The 20503-nt window shown below is 29.6% G+C and overlaps 8 protein-coding genes across 8 annotated transcripts; 4 read left to right on the forward strand and 4 right to left on the reverse strand.

Moving 5' to 3' along the window:
* Positions 1 to 696: 696 nt before the first annotated feature.
* Positions 697 to 2348, reverse strand: BX663DRAFT_507004 (pyridoxal phosphate-dependent transferase). The gene is made up of 3 exons (XM_051527264.1): positions 2057 to 2348; positions 1461 to 1991; positions 697 to 1388 (listed from the first exon to the last, which is right to left on the reverse strand). The coding sequence occupies exons 1-3, from the start codon at positions 2220 to 2222 to the stop codon at positions 772 to 774; spliced, it is 1314 nt and encodes a 437-aa protein (XP_051383574.1). The 5' UTR covers positions 2223 to 2348; the 3' UTR covers positions 697 to 771.
* Positions 2349 to 2902: 554 nt separating this feature from the next.
* BX663DRAFT_507009 (uncharacterized protein) lies at positions 2903 to 5352 on the forward strand. The gene is made up of 7 exons (XM_051527265.1): positions 2903 to 3251; positions 3330 to 3577; positions 3640 to 4067; positions 4179 to 4280; positions 4353 to 4537; positions 4609 to 5033; positions 5094 to 5352. Exons 1-7 carry the CDS (start codon positions 3002 to 3004, stop codon positions 5298 to 5300), a joined length of 1845 nt encoding a protein of 614 aa, XP_051383575.1. The 5' UTR covers positions 2903 to 3001; the 3' UTR covers positions 5301 to 5352.
* Positions 5353 to 6697: 1345 nt separating this feature from the next.
* BX663DRAFT_433537 (uncharacterized protein) lies at positions 6698 to 8560 on the forward strand (the record flags this gene model as incomplete). Its single annotated transcript, XM_051522999.1, has 3 exons — positions 6698 to 7503; positions 7571 to 7831; positions 7990 to 8560. The coding sequence occupies 3 exons, from the start codon at positions 6698 to 6700 to the stop codon at positions 8558 to 8560; spliced, it is 1638 nt and encodes a 545-aa protein (XP_051383576.1).
* Positions 8561 to 8650: 90 nt separating this feature from the next.
* Positions 8651 to 10040, reverse strand: BX663DRAFT_507017 (uncharacterized protein). The gene is made up of 2 exons (XM_051527266.1): positions 9325 to 10040; positions 8651 to 9235 (listed from the first exon to the last, which is right to left on the reverse strand). Exons 1-2 carry the CDS (start codon positions 9989 to 9991, stop codon positions 8772 to 8774), a joined length of 1131 nt encoding a protein of 376 aa, XP_051383577.1. The 5' UTR covers positions 9992 to 10040; the 3' UTR covers positions 8651 to 8771.
* A 1236-nt stretch (positions 10041 to 11276) lies between these two features.
* Positions 11277 to 11484, forward strand: BX663DRAFT_507022 (uncharacterized protein). Its single transcript, XM_051527267.1, has one exon. It carries the CDS (start codon positions 11293 to 11295, stop codon positions 11449 to 11451), a length of 159 nt encoding a protein of 52 aa, XP_051383578.1. The 5' UTR covers positions 11277 to 11292; the 3' UTR covers positions 11452 to 11484.
* Positions 11485 to 12895: 1411 nt separating this feature from the next.
* On the forward strand, positions 12896 to 14878 carry BX663DRAFT_35489 (lanosterol 14-alpha demethylase). The gene is made up of 3 exons (XM_051522180.1): positions 12896 to 13066; positions 13133 to 13212; positions 13347 to 14878. Exons 1-3 carry the CDS (start codon positions 12959 to 12961, stop codon positions 14686 to 14688), a joined length of 1530 nt encoding a protein of 509 aa, XP_051383579.1. The 5' UTR covers positions 12896 to 12958; the 3' UTR covers positions 14689 to 14878.
* A 2-nt stretch (positions 14879 to 14880) lies between these two features.
* On the reverse strand, positions 14881 to 15487 carry BX663DRAFT_507023 (uncharacterized protein). Its single transcript, XM_051527268.1, has one exon. It carries the CDS (start codon positions 15333 to 15335, stop codon positions 14904 to 14906), a length of 432 nt encoding a protein of 143 aa, XP_051383580.1. The 5' UTR covers positions 15336 to 15487; the 3' UTR covers positions 14881 to 14903.
* Positions 15488 to 16465: 978 nt separating this feature from the next.
* On the reverse strand, positions 16466 to 18860 carry BX663DRAFT_507025 (cytochrome P450). Its single transcript, XM_051527269.1, has 10 exons — positions 18475 to 18860; positions 18332 to 18404; positions 18145 to 18266; positions 17920 to 18076; positions 17490 to 17812; positions 17401 to 17428; positions 17256 to 17314; positions 17082 to 17201; positions 16698 to 16995; positions 16466 to 16634 (listed from the first exon to the last, which is right to left on the reverse strand). The coding sequence occupies exons 1-10, from the start codon at positions 18748 to 18750 to the stop codon at positions 16516 to 16518; spliced, it is 1575 nt and encodes a 524-aa protein (XP_051383581.1). The 5' UTR covers positions 18751 to 18860; the 3' UTR covers positions 16466 to 16515.
* Positions 18861 to 20503: the final 1643 nt, after the last annotated feature.

The raw sequence follows: 20503 nt of genomic DNA on the forward strand, positions 1-20503 counted from the left end.
TATTATCCGTGATCTAAAAGTACAGTAAGTAACTTTTTTCTTTAATCCAGGTAAATCTGATGTATTTAATATCATTATTACTAACTAACTATTGAAGAAATGAATATAATAAAAGCCTAGTTACTTTTATAGTTTATATTATAGGAAGAGAAAAAAAAAAGTGAAATAAATAAATATGCATAAAAGGGAAATGTTTTTTTTTGAATACCACAATTCGGCAACTATACCTAAAAGTTTGGATTTATAAACAAAAAAATTGAGGTAAATAAAATAACTTGATCGGAAAGGGCAGCGCCTTTCTGTAGGCCAAGCGGCGATCATGGAGAGATGAACTTTGTTAGCTGTAGATGGGAGTAATTTAATAATAAAATCGGGGTTAGTTCTGAGCTTTAATGATAACATGCTACCTTCCAGGATCCAATGTTCAACACCAGGCCTTCAATGGAGGTCGATAAAAAGATGTTGTTAAATCGCGGGGTAATTTCCTACCATGCAAGAGAGGAAAGCCCGCAGCATTGAGGGCATTCCTGGGAGTAACACGGCTGTAGTAGAAGCAAACAAGAACAGAATCTAATCCACCTCTACACTATAAAGGACTTCCTCTTCAATAATTTTTTTTCTTTAAAGCTTTTCATATAAAAAAATAAAATAAATAATATCTGTATTTAGCAAACTCAAATTCACTATTTACAGATATATATATTGTTTGTAATACAAATCAAATGATAGAAAATAAAGTAATATACTTTTATTGGCCGGATATACGGTTATTTAAAGATTTTTAATAGCAACAGCTATACTTGAAACTACTTTCTCAATAGCAAGATCTACTTCTTCTTTAGTAATATTAAGTGGAGGAATTAATCGAAGAGTTTCATAAATAGAGGTAGTCAAGATAATTGTATCCAATTTCAATGCTTCAGCAGCTACTTTACTTGCAAATCCATAAGGGACACCCATAAATTCAATACCAATCATCAGACCCTTACCGCGAATATCAACCTTCACCCCCTCTGGCAAAAGTTCGGGGATCTTTTCTTTCAAACCCTTGAAGAATTGTTCTGAACGTGCATTACAATTTGCTAGCAGATTCTCTTCATTAAATACATCAAGTGTTGCCTTTGCTGCTGCACAAGCGATGACATTACCTGAATAGGTACCTCCCATTGATCCTGGAGGTTGAAGGTCCATAATTTCTTTACGACTTACAATAGCCGAGAGTGGATAACCAGATGCAATACCTTTAGCCATTACCATGATATCTGGAACTATATCAAAGTGTTCAACAGCAAACATTTTACCAGTTCGACCAAATCCTGACTGAACTTCATCACAAATTAATAGAATACCATGCTTATCACAAATGCGTCTTAAACCAATTAAAAAGTCTATAAATAAAGTATAATAATAAAAAAAATAAATAGATGCAAAAAAAAAAAAAAAAAAAAAAAAAGACTTACTTTTAGGGGGTACAACATAACCACCTTCACCTTGGATAGGTTCAACTAAAATAGCTGCTGTATCTCTAGGATCAGAACGTTGCTTTAATAAAAGTTCAAGCTGATGAAGTGCTTCTTCACCACACCATTCTGGTGTAAACTTTTCAGGATCTGCTTGATGAACTGCCCATTGTTGGAAATAAGGATAAGGAGCTACATGAACACCTGGCATTAAAGGTGCAAAACCTGCACTATAAACTGTCTTTGATGTTGTTAAAGCCATCGTACCAAATGTACGTCCATGATAAGATCCTTGAAATACAATGATATTTTGTTTCTTTGTCGCATGACGTGCTACTTTAATCGCTGCCTCTACTGCCTCAGAACCAGAATTCCAAAAAAAGAAAGTATCAAGTTTAGAAGAAGGCATTTTGGGTATTAATTTGTCAATAAGCTCGAGCATCGGTCTTTGATAAAAAATATTGACTTGTCCATGTGTTAATTGACCAGCTTGTTCCTGAACAGCTTTAACAACAGTAGGATGACAATGTCCTATATATATGTGTGTATTACTGTAAATATCTAGTTTATTATTCACTATGATTATAAAGACTAACCTGTACTTGTGACGCCAATACCAGTAGTAAGGTCGAGATACTTTTTTCCATCTACAGTCCAAACAAAAGTACCCTTTCCCTTTTCAATCACAAGCTCTGTAGATCTACCTATACCACGAGCAATATGCTTCTTGCCAAATTCTGCAAGTTTTGAAGCTGAAGCCATTTTATAAATAAATATTACGAATTAAAGAAAAGAAAAGAGAAGAAAAGGAAGAAAGAAAGAAAGAAAGAAAAGATAGAGAGAGAATTATACGTTGTATTCCGAATAGTCATTTTTTATCTTTTTTCCCCAATTTATTATGCAAAAAAAAAAAAAAAAAAAAAAAAAAAAAAAAAAAAGAATTAATTTTGCCCAATTAGGGTTGTGTAGGTCTTACACTATTTGTCAGCTATGCCTGTTTTAAGTAATGAGTTTGTCATTTTGATGCTTATATCGTGCGAAAAAAAAAAAAGAAAAAGAAAGGTTTCTTCAAAGGGAAAAAAAATCATCATAAAAAAGAGTCTTTATTTTAAGCAAAAATTCATTACAAAAGAAGTAGTTAAAATGATAAACACAATAAAATTAAAATTATTTATTTTGCCTTTATACGCACTAGAATGGGTCCATATTTATGATTTCATTAAAGCATAGTCGTCAATGGATTTAAACTTTAATATATTTTTTTTTTTTTTTTTTTTTTTTTTGAGGCTCCATTCTATTTCTCGGTTATTCAGTATACAACTTATTGGCTCATGAATGTGAAAAAAAAAATTTTTTAAGGGGAAAAAATCAGTAATGTGAAGAAATAAACGCGTTACTTTTTATTTTATTTTATTTTTTTTTTTCAATAATAATAACAATAAAAAAAAACTCAGTAACAGAGAAAGAAAGGAAAAAAAAAAAAAAAAAAACGCGTCTATCCCCGCTTCATATATCCTTTTCCCTTCAATTAGCAAAATACGATGACTACCAAAAAAGTAAATTCGGAACCGATATCAAAAGATAAAGAAGAAGAGATGAGTTCAGCATTGATTGCTCAATTATTAGCGGAAGACGCAATGATGCATGGCAATGATAGTTATTATGCTGAATATAGCAATGATGCGAGAGGTTATGATCGTTACCTTGCACGTGAAGAACAAGATGATAGCTATGAAGATAACTCAGAAGACGAATTTAACCCTAAAAAAAAACAGACCAAAAATAATAAATGTAGGTCTCAAAAAAAAAAGTAAAAATAAAATAAAATAAAATCGATAGACATATATAATAATATATAATCTTGTATAGCAAAAAGGGGTAGAAAAAGAAAAGTACCTACAAAGGAGAAAGTAGTAGTGGTATCAGAACCTGCTCCTCCTTCAGAAAACACTGCAGTAGAACAACAAAACGAAAAGGTCATAAATCAAGAAACAAAAATCAATAATAAAAAGCCTAAAAAAGTTATTCCAGAAGGATACAATACAGGTGCTTATACAGATTTAGAGGAGCAGCGGTTTATTGAGGGCCTTGAATTATTTGGAAGAGACTGGACAAAGGTAATCTTTTCGAAAAAAAAAAGGAAATGGCAACATGTATGAATAATGTTTTTTCTATATAGCTTCAAAGTCATGTTGGTACACGAGATGGTACATCTATTCGAAGTCATGCACAAAAGCATTTTATTAAAATGTACAGAGATCAAATTCCACTTCCACCAAAAGTATTAGAAACAGGTTCAGGTTATACTTTATCTGGCAAGCCACTTGATCCAAATTCATCTGCAGCTAAACCTTATTTAAGTCGTAACAGTCAATCAACACTAAATAATGTGAAAAAAGCACCAACAAAGACATCAGTCGAAGAACCAGCAAAGGCAAATACAAAAGAAGACCCTATGGAAGATGTTAAAGAAAATAATATGACCGATGTGATAATAAACAAAGTTGAAAAGCAAACTGAAGACTTACGTATAACTGATGAAAAAAAAGAAGTTCAAAAAAAGAAAAAAACAAAATCAGTGACGCCTTCACCTTCAAGTTCAACAAAGTAAATTATTCACTTCTTTTTACAAAAAAAAAAAAAAAAAAAAAAAAAAAAAAAGATATAATTTATACATTTTTTCTTTCTTTTTATTATTATTACTATTATTATTCTTAGTACGTCTTATGATTCACAAGGTAGAACAAGTTACTCGATATCTCGCTTAAGAAGACAACGTGATACTGGATCAATCAATTATGGTATATTTAATAAGAATGAGTAAAGTAGTATATAACATAAGAAAAATGAAGTCTTTAATTATATCTGCCTTTTTTTTTCTTTCTTTCTTAGTGATCCTTTAACAATGATTAAATGTGAACCCTTTATTGGGAAACCAGGATCAAATATATCTGGATCACAGCCTTTTGAAATAACAGTTGAATCAAACGTATTATTAGCAATGGATTTTCATGCTCACTTGATGACAACTGAGATTATTGGATTCTTGGCTGGTGATTGGGATATAGAAACCAAGCGTAAAGTGGAATCATAAATCATCTATACACATATATAATTCTTTTTTCTTTCTAATGCAATATTTGTTTAGGTATGATCATTCGTGAAGCCTTTCCTTGTAGATCAATTGAAACAGGTCAAAATGATGTAAATGTAGAAATGGATCCTACAAGTGCAATTGAGACACGTCAAAAGATTGAAGAACGTAAAATGAAGGTCGTTGGTTGGTATCATTCTCATCCCACCTTTATACCTGATCCAAGCTTAGTTGATATAGAAAATCAACGCAATTATCAAATGTTATGTCGCGATGATCATGCTAAAGATAATGAAAAAGAAATTATGGAGCCCTTTGTAGGTGCTATTGTTGGTCCATATGATCCAGCTCTTCCAGGTTCAGCGAGTGTCATTAATTGGTTTCATGTTATTAATGAAAGTAGCAATCCTGTACCTAAACGTTTAATATATGAATTAAAAGAAAACGAAAGTATGACTGAAGATGAAACAAGCAGGCTGGTAATATTTTATTGGTGTATAATTTGTTATAAGCTATTTTTTGGCTAATACTTTTTGTAGTTTGAATTGTTAGAAATTTATAAAAATTCACCTGAAAAAGTTGTGTTTGCTGAATATTGGCGACAGGATGCTTCAGAAAGTAAATTACAAAAAATGATTAAAAGTTTAGGCTCACGTATGCCCTGGGTGCAAAAGCAGCTTAAAGAAAATACTTCTGTAAATGACTCCTTCTTGGAAAAAGTTCAAACCAATTTAAAAGATTGGTAGGCTGCATATATTAAACTTTAATGCATTTTTTTTTTTTTTTTTTGACTGCCATTAAAATAAAATAAAATAAAATAAATAAAAAAAAAAAAAAAAAAAAAGGGGGAAATTGGATAAGCCACACAAAAAGGATTGTCATATTTTCCATCTTTTTTACATAATAATAACTTTAATTCATTCATTTAATAGAATTCATTTTGTTATTACTTTTTTTTTTTTTCTTTTATAGACATTTATATATACTTATATATAAAGCTTTATTCCCTTTTCACTTAAGCCTCATATAACAATAATTAAAAGTGTAAACGACAAAATATACCTACAATGACGGCAAGGTTGCGTGATACAATTGACCGTACACCTGAATATGTCAACTTTATTAGAGAACTAAAAGCATTTCATGAAGCAAAAGGGTAATTCTTTCTCTAATTGAACACGTTAAATATATATATTTATATATATATATATATATATAAATATATGTATGTATGTGTACGTATGCTGATGTTTTTATTATTATTATTATTATTGTTATTATTATTTAGTACGACACTTCAGGCAGAACCTATATTAGGTAAAAGACGGTTAGATTTATTCAAAATATTCCAAGCAGTTGTTAATGCTGGTGGATTCGAAGAAGTGACAAAAAACAGAGGTTGGAAACAAGTGGGCGATATTTTTCAATTCCCTTCTACTTGTACTAACAGTGCATACATCCTAAAAGGAATTTACATTCGTAATTTGGTAAGTTAATTTATTCTATATATTAAAAGATTATATGCTTATTGAAAGTTTTGAAACAGTTGGGTTGGGAAGAAGAGAAAGTATGGAATAAGACTTGGACTCCACCTAAAGAATTGCTAGGCCCACATGCTCATAGGTCATCTAATTTGGCTGGAAAGGCTTATAAACCTGCAATGAAAAAATCTCCAAAATTAAAATCAGCAGCAACAGTGAATAAAACAAATAAAACAACAAAATCTATACCAGATGCTTCAGATGTGCTTTTTGGTGCCTTGAATACATTATCTCAAATGGATAATTCATTGTTGATCGATCTTAATATAAACCCTCCGATTTATACCAATCAAATTAATAATCCTTCAACCCAACTATCACAAATCCAATCTGTCCCTCCCCAGCCAGAAGGACAAACTCAAGATATTTCATTTAGTGAAAAGGATCGTATCTTATTTGCTTTACAGTTTGGACAAAGGAACGATGTTGAATGGGCTTTAGATCAAATTGTGACAATTTCATTTGAATGTCCTGAAAAATTGGAATTAACTAAAGGCTCAACATTTTTATTAGAATTATTGGTTTTACTTGCTCAACCTTGTTTGATAAGTCATGCTGCAGATAATGCTTTACCTACTTGTGCTAGTGATACTTTACAGAGCATGTTAAAGAGTAGTCATACATATGTTGAAGACATAGCAAATCCTATATCAACTATTTCTACAACTATAGATAATAATGGAACGAATACAACAAATTATTCTGATTTAGGTGCTGTAAATATTATTCTCAAGGTGCTCCATATTTTGCGCAATTTTTCACTTATCACTGATTTTGCACCTACATTAGCAAAACATAAATTAGTAAAGGAAATACTAATTCAAGGTTTACAAACTTCAATGAGTACTGGACATGTTGAATTGGGACGTCATTCTATGGATGTTTTAGAAAATATTGCATTTCATATGGAACTAGTTTCATCTAAAGATCCTTGTTTAGCCTGTGTGCAAACTGTAGTTGCAGCACACGATCGGTATTTAGTGATTGGATCTATTCGTACTCTAACATGGTTTACTATGAATAAGGCAAATCATATATTCCTGGAGTCTTGTCCTGTCATTACGCGTATTTCACAATTGTTATTGTCAAATGACGAGGAACTTGTAGGAACATCATTAGAATATATTTATCAGCATACAAAAATTTCTTTAAAATGTCGATCTCAATTTTTAACTTCACCTCATTCCAGTGCATATATTGGATTGTTAATTTCTTTATTAATGACAAAGTCGAAATATTTTTGTGCTCGTTTTATTCATGAAGATCAAGAAGCTGCTTCTTTACCTACGCCTACTCATCATAGTCCTCCTAATAATGTACTTCAACAACCACAACAAGCTATGATCCCTCGAGTACCTGACTTAACTGTTTACCACAACTTGGATGAACCGTATCGATGTTTAGGATGGTAAATATAATATTACGTGCAAAAGAATTTACATATTCATGATTTTTTTTTTAAAAAAAAAAAATAGGTTAAAAGATAAATTTGAAGCAGCTGATAGAAGCAGTGTTTTATCACTGGATGATATTTATTTGTTATATGAAGCCAGATTTGGATTAGAAAAAGCGCTGAAGATGAGAGATTTTTACACTGTCATGAAAATTGCTTTCCCTAAAGCATCTACTTCTGGAGCTGGCTCCCTTTTGGGTAATGTTGGGCAATCTTCACCGGTTGTAGAAGGATTAAATATCATTGGTATACAGATTAAAATGAGTATTTTGCAAGATCGTAAGTTACAATATCAATCTTTCTCTTTATATATACAAACTTACTTATTCTATAAATAGGACCTCAAGTTCCATGTAAATGGGCTCAATGTTCACTTTTGTTTGATGATACTTTCTCACTTCAACGTCATGTATTACATGACCATATGAAGCCTACCACGAGCACTGAAGACGATCATGGTCAAAAGTATATATGCAGTTGGTCTCATTGCAGTACAGAGCAGAACTTCTTTAGCAATAAGAACGATTGGATATCTCATTTACGTACTCATTTCTATAATGAAATAGGAGAAAGTTGTTGCAATAGTCCTGTTCAAAGTCCTGAGCCTTCACTTTTATCCTCACCTTCTACACCTACATCCAATACATCATCTACCCCGACCTTATTGTCGATTGATAATTCTAATATCCAAGGCATTGCCCTTGTTACTTCTCATTTACTCGATTGGCTTTCGAAAGATCCCCAAAGTATGTATTACTTTATTCCCTATGAAAAGGAATTATCAGCAGTTGCAGAACAACGACCCAAGTTGGCTAATCGGATTTGGTCCATTTGCTCCAACTTTAAATCTTTACAAAACAGTAACTCAACTCACATTACACTTACTAAAACAATGGATAATCATCCTACTTTGACTACCGCTACTACTACTCCTACTCCCACTACTACTTCTACTACTACTACTACTACTACTACTACCACTACTGATCTAACAACATCCACCATCACATAATATGATATACACATACATGCACACACACACGCACGCACATACACACGCACACATATATATATAAATATAAATATATATGTGTGTAGACAAAATTGTTATATACATTGAATAGACTATTTGATCTTAGATATATTCACCCCTTCCTTCATTATTGTAGATATGTTATATAAAGTATTTTATCTTTTTTTTTTTTATTTTTTTTTATATTATTTTACAGTAATTCTTCAAATTGAGTCAAACGTCTAATTAACGGCTTTGTATTATATGGGAAGCCATCTCCATCTAAAATAAGCAACACATTTGCTATAATAGCCTGCAAAGTATCCAAGTCAATAAAAGAATTTTCTAAAGCATATTTAAATTCCAACATATGATTGATAGTGTACCGAATATATTGATGAAAGTAAGCAAGAAATTCTGAATCATTTTCCAAGAGTAAATCAATCAAAATATCATGCGTACTTCCGCAGCGATAAAGAAAAAAGAGGAAAAGAAGATGTGGGTCAATATCGATGGATTTAAGGAATGATAAATAATAGCTTGATGATGACAGTTGTTGGTATAATAAAAGAATTGTATCAAGTAATTGAACTGTGTCGTCATCATTAACACAACAAATATCAAATAATATTTCCCAAAATTCATTCTTTGATTTAATACAGCTATCATAGACCTCTTTTTAAATAAATGAACATGAGTATACAGAGAAACCCCCCCCCTTTTTTTTTAAAAAAAAAATAAAAATAAAATAAAACCTATTTTACCTTTTAACTCAATCATTAAATCATTCATCATTGGATTTTCTTTTTTCAGAAATAATCGCAAGATTATTTGAACCAATAATTTAATTGTACCCCGATCAAAAGTTGATGCATGACAACCATCATTGAAAAATTCGGTATAATCGGGTAATCTCATGTTCTCTAAATCATCTCTATTCATAATTAAGCGATAGTGTCGAATGTATTTAATTACGTTTTGTATAATGTAACTACTGTCATCTTGTATCAATCCTATAAGTCTGTAACAAAGTTCCATTGATTTTCGACACATGTAGATTTTATCGTGATTCCATAATGAACATGCGACTGACATGAATTGATTCAGCGTAGAATGACTTAAAGTGTCGTTACTTTTAACAAGATCGATCATGCATATCAAAAGAGGATAGGATGTTCGTCTTTGATTCAGCACTAAATCAACTACCAATTGAGAAAGCTGAGTAATTGATGTTTGCATTGCGCAATCATCACATGCTCGAGCATGTTTAAAAATCAAATGAAAAAAGTCTAGTTCATAGTTTTGTTCAATTTCATTTAGTTTATAAAATTCAAAAAGTTTATTTTCAAGAACTCTATTGCTTTCGGACGAATGTCGTATGAATTTATCATAAATCTCTCGATTCTTGCTATAGATATCGAAACTATTCATATAGACATGCGAAAAAAAAAAAAAAAAAAAAAAAAAAAAAAAAAAAAAACTTGACCTCAAATTTATTTATTTTTTAATTCTCCAAGATTATATACTAAAATTGTTTACAACAACCATCGTCAATATTACACTAGTATTTTTTTTTTACTAGGAATTATCTTTTTGTATTTGAAAATTGAAGGAATTCCTTAAGGGATTTTGCACCTGTTATCTATTATGTTCAAATGTATTATTTTAAAGATTTGGAATATCCAGTAGTAGAAGAATGAAAGTAACATAGCAAGTCCTCCTTTGTGGTTGGAGAAAAACATGGTACAGTAGACTTAGACTGTAGGTAACAGTAGAAATTTAAACACTCAGTACATATCCATGTACATATAATAAAGCTTATTTTCTCTGACACTTTAAATTCCTTTTTTTTTCAGTAAGGTGGTGACGATGGATAGCAGGCTAGCAATAAATATAGATAATAGAATACACATATCTCAGATCATTATATACATTTTAAATGTGTAATACGAAGGCATTTTTTCTTTTTCTTTCTTTTCTTTACCTATCATTTTTGATTTTTAAAGAAGTAATATTTCCAAGTATCTGTTTGTATATAATGCTAAAGAAAAAGAAAAAATGTATCAAAGAATAATCGCCCAGATAAACGTAAATTGTTGGATCTTTTGATATTTTTAATGTTCCATCAAGTTATAAATACGATCTTCAACTATTAGATAACATGTAAAAAAAAATCTAAAAAAATAAAATAAAAGGCAATACTACCTAACTGGATTGCTTTCTCGTGAAAAAATATATATATGTGTGTATAAGATAATAATAAAATGAAACAGTCAAAATTTTTGTCATGTATAGTGAAAATGCTTGAGAAGTTCGAATGAATATACACGTATCTTAATAGTAACAGCGGCATTTGGGCTTTCATAAACTACCCTTGCTAAAAAAAAAAAGACAGCCCAGTCAGAAGATTTTGTATAAGATAAAATAACGATCCAAGACTTTCCCATATAATCTTATCAATTCTTAATTTGATGCAATGATCATAGTAGATAGGGCCAAATAATCGGGTCCAGGGGATAGAGGAGACTGGTCGCCTAAGAAATATATAAAAAGGTAAAAGTTGTGACAAATTGCTATAAAACCTTCCATAGTGCTTTGCACCTTGTTTCTATTGGCGAATTTTGTATACAAGAAAGTTCTGCAATATTTGTAAAGCAAAGTATGTAGAAAACATGTAAAGTTAACTATTTAAAAGTGTACATGCCATGTTATGCTGAAAAACTATTTTTGATATGCCAAAAAAAAAAAGTACTCTAACACATTTTTGTGTAATTAAAATGCTCTTTTATGTATACTTTATATGGATGTTATTGATTATATTTTATTGTCTTTTTCATATATTAAACATGTCAAACTACACTTTCTACTACTACTTTTCCATTCCCTCTTAGATAATTCCTCTCTTATCATCGACAAAAAAAAAAAAGGCTACATAAACTACACAACTTAAAACACATTAAATTTAATTTCCGACAAAATCATATGAACTAAAGATAGAAAAGAATTTTCATTTTTTTATTATAAACTATAGGTATTTTATCATATATTTTTTCATGACAATGTTCTTAAGATACACGAGACTTGATAGAATATAATAAATATATTTTTTTATTTTCACTTTTTTTTTTATTAGTAAGAGACGAAAAATAACTTTTCTGGCTCAAAGATAAATGATTTAAGTATTTAATACTTTTTTTTTTCTTAACTAAGAAGTAGCTTTTTTTGCTTATCCGAGTTATTATTACAATACATTTAATATTCCCTTTTCTTTGAATTATGTAACCTAAGTCTTACTAAATCGTTGTCGTTTTATTATAAACTATTTGTAGTATTTTTAAAGAATCTGTTTATGCTTCTCAATTTATTCCTAAAAAAAAAAAGCCGTAAATCCCGAAAAATACATACATAATAGGATATAAAATCCTTGTGGCTTTTAGTACTACAAATTGGCACAGACCACAAAATAAAGTAAAAAAAAAAGATAGTAATATAGGTATTATACATGTATTTTACAAAAGGAGATTCATCATTACAAACAATGAATTAAGATTGCAGCTTTATTTATTATACATCATCAATGTAGTGAAATGAATCTATTTGTAATGATTAACTTCTTTTTTCTATATATTTTTTTATTTTTTTTTCTTTAATTTTTATTATATTCTAATATTTGATTATTATTTTTTTTTAAATAAGGGATGTATCACACGAGATGCTTTTTTTTTTTTGCATTATTGTTCATAAACCTGTACTGTACGCGTTCTCTAAAACTGAATTTGAATTTGACATCGAGGGGTATTATACAATAAATACGAGGTTTTAAACAAAAAAGCGGAAATTCATATAAAAAAAAAACAAACAATAAGTAATAATAATAAAAAAAAAGAAACAATGCTTTATATTAGATAAAAAATTCTCCGACAGATATAGAAAACAGTTCAAAAAGTTTTTTCTTTTTTTTTTGGTAATAAACAAACTTTAAAAAAACGATTTGAAAATGTTATTAATCCTTGTGTTATATTCATGTTTATATTTCATTTTTAGTTATGGAAATAAGACATAAAAAAAAAGAATCAAGCTTTTATGTAACAAAGGGAGTCAGTTACAGACAACAATAATGATCGAACCCAAGAAAGAAGTTTTATACATTACGAAAGCTTTAATTAAAAAAAAAAAAAAAAAAAAATCGTCCGATTAACACCTTAAGTCTGTCATTCATCCCGATAGCGACTTATTATTTTTTGACACAATTATTATAAAAATTTAAATTCCCGACAAAGTATATCTTATGGAGCAAGTGAAAACCAGAAAAAAAAGTTTTTTTTTTTTTTTTTTTTTTTTTTTTAATATTTTTATTCATATTCTTACATTAACTTTCTCATTTGAGTAAGCTAAACTATGGCAGTTATATCTACTCTTTTGTCAGGTTTTTCAATCACGACTTTTATTTATAAAGCCTTTATGGCCATTGCTCTTTATTGGGCATTCCATATCTTGTCTCAATTGGTAACACATCATCACAGACATAGATAGATAGCATATATCGTCTAATTAACTATAATGCAATAATAGGTTATCCCCAAGAACCCTAAGGTTGTTCCTACTGTCTTTTCTTGGATACCTATCTTCGGTAATGCAATTGAATTTTCAAAGTAAGTATCTTGGTAAAAGAGTTAAAGTCCTAGAAAATAGATAAGACGGCGATATATTTAAACAAATCTCTCTTTTTTTTTTTTTTCTCCCACCACCACCACTCCCTCCCCCCCTTTTATATATATATCAATAGAGATCCTATCACTTTCCTTAAAAAGTGTCAACAAAAATATGGCGATGTTTTCACTTTCCAACTCTTGAATAAACGTGTCACTGCTTGTTTAGGTCCTGACGGTAATCAATTTGTCTTTAATGCTAAGCAAAACCTTGCTTCCGCTGCTGCTGCTTATAATCATATGACAAAATATGTCTTTGGTGATGATATTGTATTTGATGCTCCTCATAGTGTCTTTATGGAACAAAAGAGATTTATTAAGGCTGGTTTGAATATTGAAACTTTCCGCAAGGATGTACCCCTGATCCTTGATGAATGTAACAAATTCTTTGATAAATTTGAAAAGACAGGTACCTGTGATGCCTACAAAATGTTTGGTTCTCTCATCATCAACACTGCCTCTCGTGCTCTCTTGGGTCCTGAAATTCGTAATTCCCTTGACGATGGTGTCGCTAAACTTTATTATGATTTGGATCAAGGTTTCCGTCCCATTAACTTTATGTTCCCTAATTTACCTCTCCCTGCTTACCGTAGACGTGATGAAGCGCGTGCAAAATTGGCTGCACTTTATGAACGTATTATTGAAAACAGACGTAAGCACCCTGAAGAACAACATGATGATCTTCTTCAAACCCTTATGGATTCTCGTTATAAGGATGGTTCTCCTATCCCTGATCACCAAATCTGTGGTATCTTGACCGCTGCTCTTTTCGGTGGTCAACACACTTCCTCTACTACCTCTGCTTGGACTATCTTGGAACTCGCTCATCGTCCTGATATCATTAAGGCTGTTCGTCAAGAGATGATTGATAAACTTGGCTCTCTTCAAGTTGATTTCACTTATGATAATTTGGAAGAACTTACGTTGTTAGAGGATGTCGTCAGAGAAACCCTCCGTCTTCATCCTCCTATCTTCAATATGATGCGTCGTGTCGTTGCTGACAAGATGATTTATGAAAAGAGTGGTCTTGAGATTCCTAAGGGTAACTTCCTCTGTGCTGTTCCCGGTGTAACTCAAATTGATCCCAACTACTTTTACAATCCTATGAAATGGGAACCTATGCGTTGGTCTGAAAAAAAGGATCCTGTCCATCAACTTGAACAAGGTGATGATGCTAATATCGATTATGGTTTTGGTGCTGTCGGTATTTCTTCTCGTAGTCCCTTCCTTCCCTTCGGTGCTGGTCGCCATCGTTGTATTGGTGAAAAGTTTGGTTATTTGCAATTAAAGGCCATTATCGGTACCTTTATCAAGAGATTCGATTTTGAAACTGTTGCTGAATCTGTTCCTAAGCCTGATTATACCTCCATGGTCGTTGTTCCTTCTGATAGCAGAATTCGTTTCACTCGTAGAGATTAAATTGCTTCTTTTCATATTTTTTTATACACATATATACATACATACATGTATATATATAATATAATTTTTCTTTTTTTTTTTCGTTTATTAACCTGTAATTATTATGTATCCATACAACACATACACACACATCAATATTATCTGTAGTCTTTTTTATTATTATTATTTACATTTAGAAAATAAAAAAAAAAATTTTTTTTAAAAAAAGTATTTATTTAATATGATCTTGTAATTCTTTCATTTGTAGAAGATGTATTATATAAATTAATGTGAATCATGTATAAAATTCCACTAATTGTCAATACGATTAAACTAAAACGAACAAACCCATAAAATAGTCGATACATCCAACGGAAAGTTCCTAATAGGAGGCAATAAAAAATGTACAGAATGACTAAAGATAAAAATATTCCCATCATGTTTGATTGAACAACCACGCTCGAAACAAGTTTATATAATTCTTGAACAAAACTGGGTGAAACATTCAAGACATGATTCGTGATTGATTTAATGGTTGGCAAAACTTGATTTGGTTCGGGTAATGGTATATTTAATTCTTTGAGATTGGTATAACAGAAACTATAGACTTCAGAAAATAATTGAAATGCTTGCATAGTAACATTAAATCCGTTTTGTAATCCTTCCATGACCGATAATTTTTTTTTTTTGAAGAAGTGAGAAAGTATGTGTGTGTGTGTGTGTGTGTGTGTGTGTGTGGAGAGGGAAATAAAATAAAATTAAAGACGCGTCAACAATATGATGATTTCATAATTCGCGTACATTCGGATATAGTTTTTTTTGGTAATCATAAATCAAGGTTAAAATGTCTAAAAAAGGAAAATCATTTTATTGTCCTCCTGTGCACAATTTGAAACAATCATAAAAAAAAAAAAATAAAAGAAAATAAAAAAAAAAAAAAAAAAAAAAAAAAGAGTGCATAAAACAATTAATTATTGTTCGGGAACAAATGCAAATATTTATTATTATTTTTGGCTGCATCCATTACCGTTCAACAAAAGAAGAAATTGTTACTTTTACTCTAGTCAATCTGGTTTCATTTTTTATATTTATATAAAACAGTAAATATTATAAAAAAAAGAGAAAAAGATCTTTTTCAATTGTATGCAGAGTAGTGAAAATCCATACAGAATTTTTGTATTTCGGTAAATGGATTTAGCAAAACGTAGCCTTAACTGAAATGTTGGGTGAAAAAAAGAAAAAAAAAGAATGCAGAAAGAAAATCAATTTATGTATTTAAGATTATCGCGTGTACAGCAGTTTATACATACAAAACTTTAGTTGTCTATCGATAAACTTTTTTTTTCTCTGGGATCTAATTTCAACCTGCTTCTCTTTTAATAATAATATTAGAGAAATTTCTTAGAGCGTCTGTGTCTATTTTCTCCAATACTTTAATAAATTGAAATTTTTATCTGTTATTGTTACTAGAAGAGATCTAAGCAAAATCATTTTGTTGAATAGTTTCCCTTCCCAAAAGAAACCTATTATATTAAAGTCTAATTGTAATAATAGAATCATTTAAGCATAATAGCCAATACATATAGAATAATATATATATATATATATATATATATATATAAGTCTGAAATCAACTAAACCTACAAGTTATTAGTAAAAGACTTTATTATCGATATAAATTATGAATACTAATAAATGGTATTAGTATGATCAGTAGAGTGTTTGTGTTAATGTGCTCCCAATCTATCAAAATTAAAATTAAAAATACATATTAATGCTTTTAATATGTATGCGTATTCTATCATCATATTGGAAGAAAATGTAGGTATTTTATTGTTTATATATGATTTAATAACGCTTAGTAAATATCAAATTGAGTGATTGAGGGGCAAAATTCAATGATTTATCGTAAACTATGTTATTATAATGAACTGAGTCTTTTGATATGTCAACTTCATATCTTTTTACTAATGAGTAGAATAAGACAATATATGTAAATAGATCAATGTAATATATATTTATAGACTTACATATCATAGATAATACAGTTCTTTGTTCAACTAAGCTAAAATTCATACCCAAGCATTGACGAGATCCATTACTAAATGGAATCCAAGTCAATCCTACATGACTCTCATGCTCACCTCCTTCTTCAAAGCGTTCAGGAATAAAGCTCTCTGGATTTTGCCAAATCTTGGGGTTCATATGAATAGCATAAATATCGATAGCTATCTTGGTTCCTTTAGGCATGATAGTGCCTGCTAAATTAGTATCAGATAATGCTTCTCTTGATAATAATCTATCTACAGGACCACTTAAGCGAAGATTCTAACATACAACATATACATATATATATATATATATGAAGACATAGTTTTATTATACCTATTTTATTTTATTTATTGCATATTTACCTCTTTAATGACCATCGTTAAATAACTCATTTGCTTCAATTGTTCGATAGTAGGATTAACATCTTCAGGTTCATCGCCAAGAATAGATAAAATTTCCTTACGTAATTTTCTCTGTACATGCTACAATAATAGAAATTTAATACATAATATTACACTGTATATATCCATATCAACCTTATTTTTAGCAAGGTTATAAAAGCAAAATGTAAGTGCGTTAGCTGTTGTATCATGACCTGTATATTAATACGTTTGCGAAGTAAGTAAATACTAAGAAATTATATATATATATATATATATATATATGTATCAAGAAGTTTACCAGCCAAGAAAAAGAGAGCAAGATTTTGCTATGTATAAAATTAATTATTATTATTATTTTTTTTAATCATCTGCTTAAATACTACTTACTCTTAATTCCTTTATTGAAAATTCTAAATTATTTTGAATCTCTGCTTCAATCATAAGAGTAAGTAAATCTTTTTCATTCTCTGGTATATTCACTCGTTTTCCATTTCGAATCTCTTGTCTTCTGTTCTCTGCCAAGTTTTCCAACATTTTATTAAATGTATTTGTAGCTTTGATACCTTTCCTCCTTGTAGACGAAACGTATTTCATTAAGAAATCGATTTTACCAAATATATTTACCCAAGGAGAAAACAAATTAGCTACAACTAAATTATATATCTTTGTCCAGCCTTCAGGGTCACCTTTCAAAGACTGAAAATTAAAACCTGTATACGATAAATAAAGACAAAAAAAAAATATGGGTAAAGTTATAGTAGTAGTAACGTTATCTTTGTTTATTTTATTTTATTTTATTTTATTTTATTTTTTTTACCAAAAACAGATAAACCTAAGGCATCTAAGGTAAACGATTTCATATAATTAGTGATAGGTACATTGTCACTGTCTTGATCTATTAGCTTGAATAAATCGGGCATAATACTTGCAAAGACCTCAACAGGCATTGCACGATGAAAAGCAGGATTCATGATCTATATTATGTAATATTAATATATATCTTATTTCTACAAGTTAATTGGATATATATATATATATGTACTTTTCGCTGATTTTTCCAGGCTTCTCCGTTTGATATAGCAACGTTCGAAGTTCCAAGAAATTGTATAAACGGATTTGATTCATCCAGCATGTTAAAGAGTTCAATGGACTTTGGAAAATTATCTATAACAAAAAGTAGAATTTTAAAGATAAATTGATACACACATGCAGCAATTTTTTATATATACCTGTTTTTAATAGCAATTGTTTTGCAGCTATAGGGTTTGTTATATAGATAGTCCAAGTGCTTGGAATTTTACACTAGTATAATATATGATGATATCAATCTAACTATTATTTTTTTTTTCATTTTATAATGATAATAACTTACAACATAGAAATCATGTCCTGCATTCGTTAATGGTGTAATTAGTCTTTTGGTACGATTCGCAACCGATTCTTTTGCATAAAATGATTTAGCAAAAGAAAGTATGGACACATTTGGGAAACGACGAAGATATTTTGGTATAACAAAAAAAGAATATAATTGTTGAACTACAACACAGACAACAGCTAAACTTATAAAATAAGGTCTGTTGCCTTTTGCTTTAAGTATAGGGACCAACTTATCTACAATGGTATGACGATATATACTATCAACACTCATTTTTTTTTATTATGTTTATAAAAAGAATAAAAAAGAATAAAAAACGAATAAAATCATATCTTAACCTATTATAGGTCCTTTATGAATAAATGCATTTGTTTGTATGTAATTCCCTTTTTTTTTTTTCTTTTTTTTTTTTTAAAAAAAAAAAATAACAATTGAATCATAATACAAATATGAAACGGATAAAAACGCCGAAAAGGAAGGAAACAGTAGGAATTGATACGTGTAAATTAATATGTATAAATTTATACTTTCAGGGAGTTTTATCATTGTTTATACACAACTATAAAAAATTTGATTCGTTCTCTTTTTGCATAATAATTCATATTTCAGGCTCTATTCTTGTAATATAGCTGGTTATTCTCTGCACATACCTACTGGTATTAAACTAGTGTTTATTTTATCACTTGTACTGAAAAAAAAAAGAATACAAGATAAGAACAGATATTAGCTATTATTTAATACGCTAAGACTTGAAAAGCTCAAGTACTAGAAACTCAGAAGAAAAAAATAGCGAAATATTCAGGAGAGTTGATTTACTATACAAACACGTCTGATTAACGGAATTGTAGTCCCATAAGAGTTTGCATAGTTTGAGCCATTATCATCAACTAGTGTTCAATAACACTATCGAAAGCCATGTACTTCTATTACAATAAAGATAGGGTGTATCAAAGAACGAAAATCCAAGTATCGTTTAAAAGAGTTGATATAACATCTGTAAACCTGATTGAATACAATAAATATCAGGTTTATTTGGTTTATTATATCTTGTAGATCTTCAAAAAAAAGGTCTAAAACTCTTTTATTTTATTCTACAATATGCTACATTATCTCATGATATCAATAAATTAGAAGTTGAGGATTATAATCTATTTATACACATTTTTTTTTTCTTTTCACTAAAGCTAAGAAGAATGACACACTTGTAAAATAATTTTGTTATTAAAGTGAAATAAATTATTTCATCAATGTGGATTTCGAATTTATCAACTCCATGGATTTTGTAGCTTGTTTTCAGTAATATTATTGCTTAAATGTGTAGATTCATTTACAGTATCGGTCGATAAAATGACTTCTTGAACAAGCTTCAGAGGAGACTATAGTAGTAGTAAAAGGAAAAAAAAAAGATAAAGAACTTTACGTCACATTTTTTCACTACAATGAATATTCTTGTTCAATAATTTACTGGTATTAGAACAGATACTCTTTCTTTTTTTAATAATTTTATTACTAGACTTCAGTTAGCAAACTGATTTTAAATAAAAAATGCCGGTTTTAGCTTCCTATGCATTAGATTATTAAGGACATAAATAATAGTGAATCCAGTATAATATAAATTAAGAAGAAGAAGAAGAAGAAAAGGCAGTTGATGATAGTCAATGAATATATCCTTCAATAACTCAATAATCATAAATTTTAGTTTCAATGAAACTGTTTGGCAAAATTAGAAGCATCATTAGATTTTATATCACCTGCATATCTTTGTTTTTCAAATTTTATTCTACTTTTATTTGTGTATATCTAAATTGATAAGAATTTTCACTTATATTGAATAAACAATAGTTTTGACTATTATGCATAGGAACTTGATTATCTTTAACTATCTTAAATAGCTTAAGAAAGAGTGAAAAAAAAGGGGGGGTAAGACGCATAGTTTCTTCAAATGAAAGTAATATACAGACCGGTAAAACTATTCAAATGAAAAGATATGAAAAGATATCTAAAAATCATATGCTAAGCAGAATTG

This window comes from Cokeromyces recurvatus (genome assembly GCF_025118155.1).
Source record: "Cokeromyces recurvatus strain NRRL 2243 chromosome Unknown BX663scaffold_10, whole genome shotgun sequence".
In the NCBI taxonomy this organism is placed as follows: domain Eukaryota; kingdom Fungi; phylum Mucoromycota; class Mucoromycetes; order Mucorales; family Mucoraceae; genus Cokeromyces; species Cokeromyces recurvatus.

Excerpts from the sequence above, each read along its gene's own strand:
- BX663DRAFT_507017 (XM_051527266.1), bottom strand. The coding sequence starts at position 9,991 with ATGAATAGTTTCGATATCTATAGCAAGAATCGAGAGATTTATGATAAA. Across the intron at positions 9,236-9,324 it reads TTTAATGATTGAGTTAAAAG|AGGTCTATGATAGCTGTATT; the intron begins GTAAAATAGGTT and ends TTATTTAAAAAG.
- BX663DRAFT_507009 (XM_051527265.1), top strand. The coding sequence starts at position 3,002 with ATGACTACCAAAAAAGTAAATTCGGAACCGATATCAAAAGATAAAGAA. Across the intron at positions 4,068-4,178 it reads TCACCTTCAAGTTCAACAAA|TACGTCTTATGATTCACAAG; the intron begins GTAAATTATTCA and ends TATTATTCTTAG. Across the intron at positions 4,538-4,608 it reads TTGGGATATAGAAACCAAGC|GTATGATCATTCGTGAAGCC; the intron begins GTAAAGTGGAAT and ends ATATTTGTTTAG.
- BX663DRAFT_507025 (XM_051527269.1), bottom strand. The coding sequence starts at position 18,750 with ATGAGTGTTGATAGTATATATCGTCATACCATTGTAGATAAGTTGGTC. Across the intron at positions 17,813-17,919 it reads CTTAGGTTTATCTGTTTTTG|GTTTTAATTTTCAGTCTTTG; the intron begins GTAAAAAAAATA and ends TATCGTATACAG. Across the intron at positions 16,635-16,697 it reads AACTGTATTATCTATGATAT|TAAAAAGATATGAAGTTGAC; the intron begins GTAAGTCTATAA and ends TCTACTCATTAG.
- BX663DRAFT_507022 (XM_051527267.1), top strand. The coding sequence starts at position 11,293 with ATGCCAAAAAAAAAAAGTACTCTAACACATTTTTGTGTAATTAAAATG.
- BX663DRAFT_35489 (XM_051522180.1), top strand. The coding sequence starts at position 12,959 with ATGGCAGTTATATCTACTCTTTTGTCAGGTTTTTCAATCACGACTTTT. Across the intron at positions 13,067-13,132 it reads TCCATATCTTGTCTCAATTG|GTTATCCCCAAGAACCCTAA; the intron begins GTAACACATCAT and ends ATGCAATAATAG. Across the intron at positions 13,213-13,346 it reads AATGCAATTGAATTTTCAAA|AGATCCTATCACTTTCCTTA; the intron begins GTAAGTATCTTG and ends ATATATCAATAG.
- BX663DRAFT_507023 (XM_051527268.1), bottom strand. The coding sequence starts at position 15,335 with ATGGAAGGATTACAAAACGGATTTAATGTTACTATGCAAGCATTTCAA.
- BX663DRAFT_507004 (XM_051527264.1), bottom strand. The coding sequence starts at position 2,222 with ATGGCTTCAGCTTCAAAACTTGCAGAATTTGGCAAGAAGCATATTGCT. Across the intron at positions 1,992-2,056 it reads TATTGGCGTCACAAGTACAG|GACATTGTCATCCTACTGTT; the intron begins GTTAGTCTTTAT and ends ACATATATATAG. Across the intron at positions 1,389-1,460 it reads TTATGTTGTACCCCCTAAAA|ACTTTTTAATTGGTTTAAGA; the intron begins GTAAGTCTTTTT and ends CTTTATTTATAG.